This window comes from Piliocolobus tephrosceles, chromosome 12, assembly GCF_002776525.5.
Source record: "Piliocolobus tephrosceles isolate RC106 chromosome 12, ASM277652v3, whole genome shotgun sequence".
In the NCBI taxonomy this organism is placed as follows: domain Eukaryota; kingdom Metazoa; phylum Chordata; class Mammalia; order Primates; family Cercopithecidae; genus Piliocolobus; species Piliocolobus tephrosceles.
The window spans coordinates 17,890,146-17,904,500 of NC_045445.1; the positions used below are offsets into that span (position 1 = coordinate 17,890,146).

The following is a 14,355-nucleotide window of genomic DNA, read 5'->3' on the forward strand; positions in this document are numbered from 1 at the left end:
CTCACAGTGTAGTAGGGAAAACTTCAACCATGATAAGTGCTGTGAAGCACTTGCTAAGTGCAGGGTGCAGTAGGTGAGAGAAATGGGTCTTGCAAGAAGAGGAAACAGCATTCCAGGGCCCTAAGGTAGGAAAGCATTTGTAACCTTGCTTAGAGGAACTGAGGGCTAGAACTTAATAGACCGAGAGAGGTGGCAGCAGGAGATGAAATGGATTATTTTGGTCTTTATTACAAGATTCATAAGAAGCAGGGGACTGGCTGTGCATGGAGAATGGATGGAAGGGAGCAAGAGTGGAGGCAGGGAATCTAGGAGGCTGTCGTACTATTCCGGAAGAGAGATGGTGATAGTTGGGACTAGGATAGCAATAGTAGAGATAGAAAGAAGTAGATTAACTCAAGGACTACTTAAGAGATAGGGTTGATGAGTATAGGCTGGAGGGATTGAACATGGGGGTGATGAGAGTGAAGTCAAGCCAGTTTCTGACTTGAAAAACAGGGTAGATGAAGACACCATTCACTGGAATGAGAAACATTGAACACAGATCCCATTGTGTGGGGGGAAATGTTAAGAGTTCTGTTGGAATGTATTAGGTTTGAGGACTAGGCCCACCCTTTGGAGATGCAGGCAAATTCTAGGAGACAGTTGAGAACAAAAAGCATGGCATTAGTGGCTCGAAGGTGCTGCTAAGTTCAAACCATGAACCCAGGGAGATAACCAACAGTGAGCATGTAGGACTTACCCAGTAAAGATGAACACTCCACTCTGGGTTTCTTACATGAAAAATTCCTCTATTAGAGGTGACAAGAAATGGTTCCATTGACTTCAGTGGAAGACTGGGGGACCAATACTTCGCCTCAGATTTTCCCAGCTCCATTTCCTCTTGTCTAAGTGGAACCACCTAGACAGCTATTAATAAGCTATGCCACTACTTCTCATTTAAGGACCCCCTCCAGCCTCACTTGGCTGTGATTAATTAGAAAATGTTCTATCAGTCTCCTGCAACTTTTTCAGAAGAAGCTGGAAATAAAGACCTAGATTGCTTTTCACTGAATAGGCTAGCACATCATCCATCAAAGGCTGTCACAGACTTCCAGAAACCGTGCTGCCACCAAGATATTTTATAATATAAGTAGCTTGAGAACAAAGTTTATGAAAACATCACAAAGGTTGGGGAAATTCCCTCCAAGTGCTTCCTCTTTTCCCAACCTGACTGGGAGCTTTAGGTACTCAAACAACAACGATAATGTTAAGAGGTCTTTATTATTCAAAAAATAAATAACAAGATAATTACAAGTTCACTCTGGAAACAATGGAGACTGCAGGTAGATACAATAGATTTCCTTTAAATACAGTCATTTCGTGATGAGGAGTGGGCAGGCTCAGGGCTGCACTCCCTACTCCTCACCCCCATCTATAGTGGTAGAGATAGGGACAGGGTGGAAAGAAGAGAACTGACTAGCAACGACCTGACTCTGTGTGTGTGTGTGTGTGTGTGTGTGTTAGACAGAAAGAGGGATTGAGAAGAGAGACTGGGGGAGAGAAAAGACTAACAGAGGGAGACAGAGAGATCGAGAAAGAGAGATTGGAAGAAAGAGGTTGAGAGAGAGAGAGAGAGAGACTGAAAGTGAGAGATGGAGAGAGAGAGATGGAAAGAGAATGAATAACTGTCCGAGTGGGTGGCAGGGTGGGGTTTTTCGGTTCTCCGCTGTGTTAGACGTTCTAAAGCTTGGCCCCCTCCAACAAGGCCACAGGAACCCAGAGTCAACCATAACCGAATGTGAGCTGAGGCTACCCATTTCCCTTCTGCATCTTCACTGATAAATCAAATGCATTATCCATGGAAAGACACTGCACGCAAAGAAACAAAACTGAACTTGGCAAATTATCTGCTGTTTACTCAGAATTCAACCTGTGCGTAATGGCCTTGTCTTTTCATAGGACTCTCTGGATGTCTGCATCCGTGGGGTTGCTGCTTCAGATATATAAGCTCTTACGGAGCAGGGCCCGTTTTGGTTTCATGTGACCTGTAATTCACTTATTACAGTTCTACATGCCTTGGAGTGTATAATAAATAGCTCTCCATAAGGAGGATCCTAGGGTTATAAATAGGCAGTTAACAGGGGGTGGGCTTAACTGCTGTGCTGTGTTATGAAGACTGCCAGTGTCAGCTCCACCACAGCCTGCAAGGTGACACTGTTCAGAGTTTGAGTAAGCCAAAGGACGTGAAGCCAGTGCCGTGGCTCACTTGGCTTGGATCAGTCACATTGACAAACACCGAAGCACCTGGTTGCAATTCAAATACTCCTCCCAAGTGAATGGATTGTTGCCCGCAAGGTTTGGCGGAACTGTGGGTATTTGCAGCTCTGAGTAAGATTCTCTCGAATCTACCAGGGGACTTTAGGCAGAGGCTGGCTATAAATGGAGCTTGACTCGAAGCTTCCCGATTGGAACAGAAGGTGACTTGGGCATAGATATAATAGAGTCCTTGTCTTTTAACGGTCAGCTGTTTCCCATTTTCCAGGGTTACCAAGTTGTTGCTCATGGTGTAGTATCCTTTTTCAGCCCACTGGAGTACTGTTACAAAGAGAGGGAAAGTTTGTGGTGAGGTGAAGCAGAGCATGGTTCACATTCTGACAAAAAATATAGTTTAATGTTGGATACTGGCTTTGTATAAGAATGGATTCTCAAGGCCCCTTCCATGGGCTTCAGAGTCAGACAGAGCCATGTTCCAATCCAGGCTCTATTTAAGCTTGGGCAAGCCTCTAAATCTCCCTGAGTTTCAGTTCCTCATCTGCAACACTGGGCTCATTTTGGAGCATATTTCAGAGACTTATGAAGATTAAATAAAGTAAGAGATCACAGTGAGTTTCTTTCTCTTGTTAGAGTTCTTATAGCCAATTTGCCTTGAACTTAAGAAGGCACAAATGATTTCAAAATTTGACATCATAAATTATACATACCAAGTTACTCAGACCAAATGTTTACTAATATTACCATGAATACCTTACTTGCCTTGAATTTTACAAAGTCAAAGAGTTGTCAGTCTACCTAGCTCAGCCTCAGCACAGAGAAAAGACCCCATTTCTTCCTACCTGATCATGCTGTTGCAAACCTGATCTGCCTCCCCCAGCAAGGACTAAAATTAGGCAAGGAAGTATGAAAATAAACTGTGTGCTCATTTCACGGTATGTTTTGATCTCCCATTGTAGTGGGCGCCACCAACTTGAAAGTACCAGTATTCTTGTGGCTAAGCCAGAGTACCCACCAACAGTGTGCCATTTTCTCGGCTGAGATGTTGAGTGGGTTCAAAGAAGTGTGTGCACCCGGCTTCAAATCTCAGCTCCCACAGAAAGCTAGACTGACTGATGGGGGTGAGGGGTGAGGAAAAGTGAAAGTACTGATGTGTTTGCTTCCTTGAGCTTTTAAAAAAATAATTCGTATTCAATAGTCTTAGGTCTATCAGGGCACAAGATCCCACGTGCTGAGACTCACCCTTTACTAATAGAGAGACATCCTAAAATGCCTGACAGATCTGGGCCCTCCAGACCACTCCAGAAACAATGCTTCATTAGAATGTTTGCGCTTTTGAATCATTTTATTGAGAAAAAAAGGGCAGGTTCTCAATCTTTTAGTTCAGTAAGTTTACTTTGGTACGTCCTCACCTAATTTTAGTACTTGCTGTGGGATGTAGGGCAAGATTTTAGCAGCATGGCTAGGTAGGAAGAAGAAGTTTGGGACTGGGGTGAGGGTGGAGTGTTACTGTCTTCCCACCTGATCCCCTGGAAATCTATTGTGATGCAGACTGTAAGATATTGTAGGACTGATATCCATTATGAGCCTTTTGGGAGAATCTGAGCTCTATGAAATATATCCAAGAGCAAGGGTTTAGATACAGGTGAAAAAAGACCAGTGGGAAGCTATTCTTCTAGGAGACTGCTCTGTTGTTGTCATCTGATCCAGAAGAGAGAAGGGGTACTTGACAAAATTATTAAATATTGTGTAACTAACTGGTATTAATGAGGGGCTTTATGTCACTCTTTTGACATCTAAGCCATGGTGAAGTAACCTAAGTAGTGTCACCTTACAGCTACTTTCGGCCACATAGCTGATTTGATACTCAAAGTCACCCTGTAAAGTAGGTGAAGTAGAAAACTGCCGCATAGGTAAAGGGTCTTGCTCAAGGTCACCCAGCAAGCGGTGGTCATGGTCCTTGAATCCCAGCGTTCAAAAACTCCCTATTCAGTGCTTTTACTTTGGTACCGTGATCCACGATAATGATAACTGTCCATGTATTACACTTACTGGGAAGCCCAAGCCACTTCAGAGATGAAGTGGTATCTTTTCTGTCTCTCTGTCTCTCTTTCTCTCTCTGTCACACACATACACACATGCACACACACACATGTACTGTTTAGAACTCCATTCCGGAGTACTCTGTTGAAGTTTTGAAAGACTCCTCTGACGCTCTTGCCTTTATGTTGATGGGGGACTTTATGTTAGTGTGCATGTTTCCATCCATTTATCAGATACGACATATTCTCCGGCACCAGTTATTGCAAGGTGAACATTTGGGAAAAAAATATCTAAAGGCTAGAATGGAGGCAGAACGTATGTGGAAATAAAATCGTTCAGAGTTGAAAAGATCACAATATGTCGTCTGTTGTTACTTCATTGGAAAATGTAACGTCTTGGGACCTATTGATCTTTACAGAATGATTTTACCTTTAATTTCCCTGAGGTTGGCCTCAGTGAGGCTGAGCTTAATCATACAGGAATTGACAGATGGCAGGAAATACCCCACGAGGCCCATTTCCACACAGTGAAGAGGGGTTAGGAGGAGGGATGCTCCCAGTCAGGAGGTCACTACCTGCCATTTCTTCTATGTTGTCAGAATAATGGTCCCTCCACCCACCCAGTAATTCATCATTTAGAATCAGCCACTGAACAAGAACATAATGAGAACATCGAGATTGCATTCCACCTCCTTTTGTCCCTCTAAGTCCCATCTGTGCATTTGAACTCACTTTGAAGACAAAGAAAGGAATAGGAGAAGTGTAGGGATAGGTTTGTAAATTGGGTCCCAGGAGAAAAGAGGAGTTTAACCATTAGGTAACATGACTTCGGCATCCCAGCCTTTCCCCGTGGGTGGCTACCACTCGGATGCTGTGTGACTTACCAGATGTTGTTTTACTACTGGCCTCACTTATGACATGTGCCGCAATTTGAGGATTCTGATCACCTGAAATGAAACCAAAAACAAACTGTCGGGCTAAAATAATGCAAAAACTGCCCACAAAACTATTCAGTCCAGTTGTACAACTGTGTAATAGAGACTGTGCAAAAATAGATTATGTAAAAGGAAAGATAAAATGATCTGAAATCTCTCCCACTGAAGGAAAAGTTGGTTTCTAATATCTGAGTAATTGAATTGGCTGTTTCCATTGATCTCATTCTCCTAATAGTTGATCAATACTCGATTCCATTTTGCATAGATTGACACAGGCTAAAAACGCTGGTCTTCATTAAACATACCGTGAATGTTGCTTTTAGGAACAACTCCACACACTGGGGATTTTAGTGGGCTCCAAAGTCTGTACGCTTAGTAAGATTCTTATGGTTTCTGATTTGGTCAAGCAACTGGCCAAACTATTGAATCTATATTTAATTATTTCTTGCATTAAAGCCCTGCTCCCTAATGAGATGTCCCAATCTTCTAAGGGCAGAGGCTGTGTGGAAGTTTCTTTTTGTCCGGTATGAGCCTGATGTTGGGCACTTTGTAAGTGCCCTATAAATGTTGAGTTAAATTGCATGACTTAAATGACAAGTTTGGTTAATGTTATAATTTTCCTGAAGACTTCTAGACAGCATCTGCATAAACTGTTTCCTCAGATTTCTCTGTAATTAACAGACAGCATGGTACTATTACTCAACATATCTTGCAGTCATTCTGAAGATAAAACCTTCATGGAAGTCAGATGACCATTTAGTATCCAGAACAACAGTTAAGGCAAGTTCTGAGTAGTCTCTTTGCCTCAGAAAATAGTATCTCTATCTCTGTGTGTATGTATGTTTTTGTGTGTATTAAGTTTGCAGAAGCCATAACATCGTGTTCACCCACTTTGTGATATAATATTCTCTCTAACAACACCCGCTCTTTCCCATAATCTGCCGCTGAAGTTACTTCAGGCATTATTGTATTGGTTGGCGGAACCAAATTCTAAAAGAACACGAAAAAGTTAGTGTGTCCATGAAAAGGAGGTGTGTGGCAGAGGAAAGGGCCTGGAAAGGGTCATAGGAGAAACAGTGGAAGACATCAGGGATCTTTAGCCTGGAGAAGAAAAAGCTCAATCAAGGCTTGGTGGCCATGATTGCTGTCTTCCATATCTGGACGGCTGCTGGGTAGGAGAGCAATTATACTTTGTTTACTATGGCCTCAAAGAGCAGAACTGGGACCAGTGAGTGTAGATTATAGGAACAAAGTTTGACTTGAAGAGGAAAGACTTCTCTCGAGTAGTATAGTAATCTTAGTATTATTAGAGCCATTCAAAGATGGATCAGGCTGCCTTATGAGGTGGAAGGTGCCTCATTCCTAGACATGTTTGATCAGAGGCTGGATGGTCAATGCTATTGTGAAGGAGATTTTTGTTGCGGGGATGGTGCTGGATTTGAGAACTGTCAAGGTCTCTTCCAACCCAGAGATGTTCAGGATGCTCTGACTTTAAGAACAGGGCAAATAATAGAACACTGTGACATTGTCACTCCTTGATCCCAGGGGCTCCACCGGCCACTGTGCCCCATGAAAAACTGTTATCAGTGAGTGATGAATGCCACTGTTACCAAATGATGACTTTCCTGTCTTCTCATTCCACTGTAGGTGGTACCAGGCTATATGGTTGCTTCTATTAAGGTACTGAACATAATGGGATTTCTTCAGATTTGGTATCATTGGCATTAAAGGAACATATCCTTTCTTCATAAATATATATGTACAAAGTCTTTCCAAATCACAGGGACCAGAGAAGGTGTCAATTTGACAATTGTGTTCCTGTTTTATTTCCAGGGCTAAAAGTTCCCTGATGCAACAACACTGGGTTGTTCAATATGATCAGCCTAAAGCTTCCTTTTAGTTTTTAGGCATTCATAGAAATTAGTAAATAGCAAACCTACCTTTTTGCATTTCAAAGCTGTTTTCTTTCTTCTTCTCCTCTTTGTTTAGCATTATATCCTAAAATAAGAATCATTGCAAGAGGTCATTTTGACAGGGGTTCTGCTGTGGGGTTTTAAAGTTATCATTCGTTTTGCATCTGTCATTACTCTGTTGTCTGTTTCTGGTGAGGATTATAATATACACTCAGATCCTGTCATTAATTCCATCCTGCCAATTCGGAGTCCATGGATCTGACAGACGAGCCGACAACCCAGAAAGCCAGGGAAGAATCTGGAAGTAAAATCCAGGCCTTATTATCTCCATTCCAGTGTTCTCTCCAGACCAGAGGCTGTGATCCTGACCCTTCCTATGACCCCAACCTCCTTGGCTTTGACAGATATTGACAAATAATGTTGAATGGGGAGATGATTCTACCCTGGGAACTGGCGTATGGAATGTTATTAAACAGAAAGCATGGTGTGTATCTATTAGAATAAATTTGGTCAGAAATCCTGTAGGAAAAGATAATAGCAAGTTTGACCTTGGGAGAGAAATGCCAGACTATGAAAAGACCCTCAGACATTTTTAATTTTTCTATCCCTTTCAATGGACTGAAGAGATTCTCTTGTTGATAGGTGAACTGTATTTATTTAGAATAATCAGCATTTAGAAAACACAGGTCATCTCCCAATGGTGCTGATGTTCAAAGGCAAATGCAACACTTCTTAAAGCAACACTTATAAGCTGAAGGAAGCCTAGAGGTACTTAAAGAAGCTAACAAGAACTTCCATCAACACAGGTTGGAAGATAATAAAGGCTATTGCTGCCATTTTAAAGAGACTGAACAAAAGGCCTGGAGGGCTTAACTGGACAGTATGAGGTCACCCAAAGAAGCTGAGGTTTAAACCAAGAGTGGAAACTGTGAGATGACATTCATAGGCTGGGCTTAGCTTATTCCATCTGTCTATCCTCTGAACACAAGGGAAGAGGACAGTAGTATTTTCACATCTTATGAAATCACAGTCCTGTGCTCCTTCCAACTCCTGGAATCAGTTGTCTACAGGACCCTTCCTTTTCTTTCCTCCCCGAGAAGGAATTTGTGTTGTCACTGTTGAGTGCTGGCTGTAGGCTCAGCTCAGTGGCCAGATTTAAGGGCGTAGTTCACAGAGCCTCCAGGGGAACCTGAGCCTCAGAACGCTCACATGGGCCCCAGAGCTTCAACTTTCCATTTGAGCTGAAGCGCAGCGCTATGAAGATGTGGTGACAGGAAAATGTTTGTGAGATCACAAGTAAACAAATGACTATTTAGTGTCTTTTCAAAAAGTAGAGTGTGGTGATCAAGGTTGAGATACTTTTAGGCTAAGTTGTTGCATTGGTGTTGAAGCCTGGCCAAGATGAAAACATGAAGTCAGCAAAGCTTGTGTTTCATGAGCCCAGCCTAGCCTTTCCGTGAACTTCCCCCAGCCACACTCCCCAGAGCCTTTTTTTTCTTGCTTCACTCCCCACCTCAACTGAAATACTTTTTAAAGTGGACTTTCAGAAAGTCCAGAATGAGTTATTTCTCTCTTAGTGGGAGTTCCACGTGGCAGGTATGGACAGGTTGCCCTTTAACTTGATATATAAACACTTTGACTCTCTCAAAGGCATCGCAGGCATTGGTGGGCAAATAATCCTGGAACTGAATATTCTAGCAGAGGTGGGGTGGGTTGTAAGTTTTAATATGAAATTATACTACTCAAAATAATACCTCTGCTTACCCTCACTTGAGCCCTGAATACCATCTTTTCCCCAAAATGACAGATTGGTGCTACCTGCCTCCAGAGATAATGAGTTCCTTGTCATTAGAGATGTTCAAACAGAGATTGGATGACCACTTAGTCAGGAGGTGGAGAGAAGCCTGAAGTTGTGGATTGAGAATTGGATCCGATGACTTCTAAGACCTCATCAAGCCCTAGGGTGATTCAAAGACCCCAAATTCAAACTTTAGGTTGCTTAGGTGCGGCCAGATTGTGGCCCGGAAAGAAAGCCTGCTAACATTAGCTGAGAAAATATGAATCCAATCTGGAGCTATTCTATAATTGGCCTATTGAGTTTTTTCAAAATCTAAAATATTGTTTTAGAGTGAGCAATTTGGGGGAAACTGTATTGGAAAGGGGATCCGTCATTGGGGGAGGATTGGGTAGCTGGAGGACTTTGTATCTACTCGTTGTGCATAATCTTAGGTATAGGTGGTGTTGACCAGGGTTCCACACCTGCTGCAGTAGAGACAAGGGGCCTCCTTAGTTGTGTGTAAGGAGGAGATTTCTGGGCCCCTGGCTGACATGCCTGAGAAGATCTGCCTTTTAAGAATATGAAACACTGGAGCTGTCACTTTTTTCATACAAGCATAAGCAGGGAGGCCAAACTGACTGTTTTCCTTACTCCTATCCTTGGTAGCTGATTTTGGGAGCTTTACGTACATATCCAACCCGAAATATTGACGTGAGGAATTGACAATTCAACTGTAAAAGTCTCCGTAAGAAACGAGGGGGACTGACAAGCAACTCTCACTGCCATTGGAGGGAACTGAAGGCTTATCACATAATTATAGAATGTCAGAGCTAGTAGTGCCCTTACGGATAATCTGTCTTCTCATGCTATAGATGACAAAACTGAGGCCCAGAAAGGTGAAGTTATTTACTCAAAGTCACACAGCCAAGCACATTCAGTCTGTTATTTGGATTATTAACCATTGCTTTGAAAGTGCCTTTATTCACATTTAATCTCGTAACACCTTCCAATACTCTGTAATACTGGCCCAAATCCTCGAAGAACCGAAGAAACTCAAATCGTTTTCCTAGCTGGCCAGTCTTGCAAAGAAAGGGTTTAGGAGTTTCATCTAAAGCCTAGATTAGTGTAAAGAACCTGAAAGCGAGCAGCGGATTTGAGCTGCATTCTGATCTCCGTAGGTGACTCAGGAATAAGCTGTTAGAGTCTTCACTAATGAATTAAAATGACACCTCGGAGACAGTACAGGAGGGGAGGAATAAGATCAGAAATAAGATCTTAAACATTTTACGCCTGCATGAAATTACACATAATCTATATGTGAGAACTAATTCCTGTTGGTTTACCCAGATACCCACCCATCTGGCCCAGAACTGTCGTCAATGTGGAATGCTGCCTCCTAGAAATGACCCCTAAGTGAGCCGAGGCCCACGGGTATTTGACTCAGTGTTCTGAGAGGGACATAGGCAGAAAGAAATCTTGATGTTCTGCCTCAGGAGAAAGAGCCCCTAGACCCCATGTCTGTGACGATGGAATTAATGTAAAGGTTGTAAAAATTCTTGTTTTAGGTATCTGTTATAAGCCATAGTCACTGCAGTGACTTCATGCTGGCTACCAGCCTGGTGGGCTAAAAGGCTTTGAACCCTCTGTGCCTCTGGTCATGACCGGTCATAGAGTGGGTGGGCTTCATGAGCAAGTGATATTATATAGAACCTGGTTTGAGCGGCACTGAGAATGTCTATTATTTACTCCCCGCACCTCTCTCCCCAGTAAAAGGGAAAGATCTTACTGTCAGGACATCTAAAATTCCATCATCAGAGAAGCACCATAGACTGTTACCAGTCTTCAGGAGTTCCTTCACTTGTGGCCTGCTGCCATGGCAGCTGTCGATGGCTATTGCTTCCCTGGGAAATGGGAATCAGACCATGGGTCCCCAGTGGGAGAGCATCAAGGTTTGGATGGGGAGACACAGAAATGCAAAAACCAGGCTTGGTGGACTTTATCATTTTGCCTAGTGGTAGCTGCATATGTAAGCTCACAAATATGTTTGACTGTGCCCCTAAGGGTGTATTTTCCCCAGAGAGTGTCTTTGTTTTTTTTTTTAACACACACACACACACACCCCCATGTATGAGTGTATATATGCATGTGTGTGTGTGTGTGTGTCTGTGTCTGTAACCAATCTTTAAACATTGGCATTGTCAGTTTCCCAATCTAGAAAATGTAGTAGAACATTCAATGACACTTTTACCAGCAACTAAGCTCCTTACCTTCACAAAGCCTTCAAACTGGCTTTTAATCTCCTCACAGTTCAGTAAGGATAAGGACCTTTCTCCTGTGTTGCATCTCTGTATCGTTTTCATGAATACAAAATCTTCATGAAGATTCCTTTCATCTTCTATCTATTTTGAAATAACAAGGATATGATAAATGTCATTCGGAAGGAGAATACAGCTAATGATATCTGTCTCTACATTCATTTCCATGACATCAACAAGAGGAGGACTTTCAGGCATAAATAGGGAATAATAAGTTATTATATTGGCTGATTGCTATTTTGTATTTGCAGTTTAAAAATCTATAAAAGCCAGCAATTAAGATGTCATGTTATCAGAAACTCCAGGTAGAAATTAGAGCTATTCTACTAAATGTTCATTACAAAATGCATATTTTTTTCAACATACTATAGCAGCAATATTCTGTAATTGTCACATTTCTCATTGCTTCAGTAATGATTGGTCATTATAAACATCAGCCTAGAAAATAGTTTTCTGCAGAGCTAATTTGCCCACTTCATTTTAGTGTTTGTGATGCAGTGCTTTATAAAAAGAAGTTAATTTGCAATGTGTCAGTTAATGAGTTCTAATTACATCTCTCTCCCTTTTAACTTTAGTATTTGTAGAAAACATTTGCATTTTTAAAGAAATCATCTTTTATCTTCAAAGTAACAAGATATTTTATTTTCCAATGTCTTAGAATAATTAAATGTATAGAATTCACTTGCATTGTCAACTAATTTTGTACCATTTTCTTGCTTTAAGAGTAGATTTTTTAGATTCAAAACAAGATTCAGTTACTCTGGCAGCTTTTGCTGTCATTAAGAGCACATGTAAATAGTATGGTAAATATCAGTCCACCAAGGTCACTATTGCCCCTTTAGAAGCTAGGCCTATGTCCAGACATTTGACTGACAGAGCACATCAGGCCAAACACAAATAACCAAGCAGACCAGAAGCCCCCTCTTTTTTCAGCAGTGAAACCTAAAATTTGGATAACCCAGTGGATGACTTCAACCCTCACTATCTCACCTTATCCTGATAGAAAAATCTCATGACATTAATTCTAGGTCCAGATCCTAAGAGAAGACACTCAAGTATCCCTGATAAAGTGCAATCATCCGGATGCTTTCTAGACACAGTTCCTGCATCCAGAATTTTAGGAACAGCCAGAAAACTAATCAACTTTCTCCTTTAAATCTATGATTGGTGTTTTGTCAACACCAGCCAATTATACTCCTCAGTGGAAGTGAAAAAATTCATGAAAACAAAATAAATCCTGATGGTTTTCTTTTCCTAAGAATGCAAAACAGCCTACTAAGTTACTCTGCTCTTTTGTTCCTGCAAGTCTAACCATTTAAAAATGTAAAACATCTCAGAGGGAAACTGAGCATCTTGCAACTACAATCAGTGTTTGCGAAGAATTACACAGAGAATGCTACTTTTACTAAAAGACTGCAAATTCTGGGACTTATCCATGTCTATGTTAATCCGAAGCACTATGAAATTTTAGATCAAATTGATGCTCTTCTTGCCTAGCTGGAAATTTAAAAGAAAAAAGTTGTCTCCATAAAAAAATAGCTTACTTTTAAAGCAGAATTTTAGCAAATAATTATAGCTAGTGCGTACATAGTGCTTACTACGTATCAGACCCCTTTCTAAGCTCTTTACAAGGCTAAACTCACTTAATCTATGAAACGGACACCAATGCCATCCCCATTTCTCAGATGTGGAAACTGAGGCACTTGCCCCAGGATAACAGAGATAGCATGGGCAGAGCCAAGATTTGAACCCAGGCAGTCTGATTCCAGATCCCAAGATCCTAACCAGAGACAAGAATATGAGACTTCATCGCTAGGCAACAAACATTATGCCACAAGACCATTCTTCTATTTGGTTTCTACCATCATCCATTGTTTGGGTAGAACCAACCTATGAATTAGTAAGGACCCCAAATTTAGTTAATAAAGGCTTGTGGTTCATCTTACCTTGTCCAACCTTCTATGAAGATACACAGCAAAAAGTGCTGACCCAATCATCTGGGTGATAAGAAAAATAGTAAGTAAATACATAAAAATTTTCATTCTGATGGGCAGTCCAGTGGCCGCAGATCGGGGAGAAGGTTGGTTGTATGTTTCGATCATGCTGTGTTAAAGTTGAAATGGTATCTTCTGGCAGAGAAGGTGGCAGAGGCAGCATGAGAAGACTGTCAAAGTGGCCACCTTACTCAGGATTAGTTAAGAGCACACAATCGTTGCAGCCCACACTTCCTGGAAAATGTGCTTCGTAGTCTTCTCTCCCAGCAAAAATGTTACGTAAAGGTTTCTTTCTTTCTTTTTTTTTTTTTTAAATTATACCCATATCATTCACTTCCAGGCTTTCCTTTTTGTTAGTAAAGAAGAAACAAGTTTCTTCTTCCATATATTCATTCTTGCCTTGAAATGTCATAGACTTCTTAACAGACAATGGCAGTATTTTCCTATCACTGTCTAACTTTTTGGGTTCACCAGTTTCAAGGAAAGTGACAAATTCATCCACCAGCAATAGACTTATTTCAGTTTCAATCTTACTAATATCAAGCGGGAATCTGGTATATGGGGAAAGAAACACATGTCAACAAAAATTTGGATTGATTTTATGACTGGTGTCCCATCAGCTAATTGCTTCTCAAAACTTTACTTCTTTAATCGCTAAACTCAATGAAAGCCTGGCAGGTTTTCAGGTCAAGTCTACATGGCATAAGGCAAAAAAAGGATGCTGATGGTTACTAAATAAAATTTAGCTGGAAAGATAATGCAAGAAAAATAAATTTCTTAAAGGCAAAGGTAAGTAGGGTCTTGAGGGAAATCAGGCCAAGACTCTGGAATTGAAGTTAACGTAAAAATTGTGGCTTGATGTAGCTCAGTTGCCTGTGTATACTGTTCCAATCCATTAGGTAACTGTTGATGCTGATGTAATGGTTCAGAATAGGGAAAATAGGCTGCAGTTAAGAGATCTGAATTCTAGTCTTTGCTCTACCAATAAATTGCTATGAGCCTTGGGCAAATCTCTTCATCTCTTTAGACCTCAGTTTCCTCACACCCAAAGGAGGCACTTGCACCTGTCTTGCTTATCCCATAGGTTGCCGTGAAGATCTAATAAAGATGTGCATGGAAGAAATTTGAA

The 14,355-nt window shown here is 41.3% G+C and overlaps 1 protein-coding gene across 1 annotated transcript; it reads right to left on the reverse strand.

Annotated features, from left to right (window-relative positions):
- Nucleotides 1-1,241: 1,241 nt before the first annotated feature.
- CD40LG (CD40 ligand) lies at nt 1,242-13,505 on the reverse strand. The gene is made up of 5 exons (XM_023198883.1): nt 13,179-13,505; nt 11,185-11,316; nt 7,168-7,225; nt 5,177-5,239; nt 1,242-2,574 (listed from the first exon to the last, which is right to left on the reverse strand). The coding sequence occupies exons 1-5, from the start codon at nt 13,332-13,334 to the stop codon at nt 2,198-2,200; spliced, it is 786 nt and encodes a 261-aa protein (XP_023054651.1). The 5' UTR covers nt 13,335-13,505; the 3' UTR covers nt 1,242-2,197.
- Between the last annotated feature and the right edge of the window lie 850 nt (nt 13,506-14,355).

Coding starts and splice junctions, on each gene's coding strand:
- CD40LG (XM_023198883.1), bottom strand. CDS start 13,334: ATGATCGAAACATACAACCAACCTTCTCCCCGATCTGCGGCCACTGGA. Junction 5,240..7,167: donor CAGCTTTGAAATGCAAAAAG/GTAGGTTTGCTA, acceptor GTTTCATTTCAG/GTGATCAGAATCCTCAAATT. Junction 2,575..5,176: donor CAGTAGTAAAACAACATCTG/GTAAGTCACACA, acceptor TCTTTGTAACAG/TACTCCAGTGGGCTGAAAAA.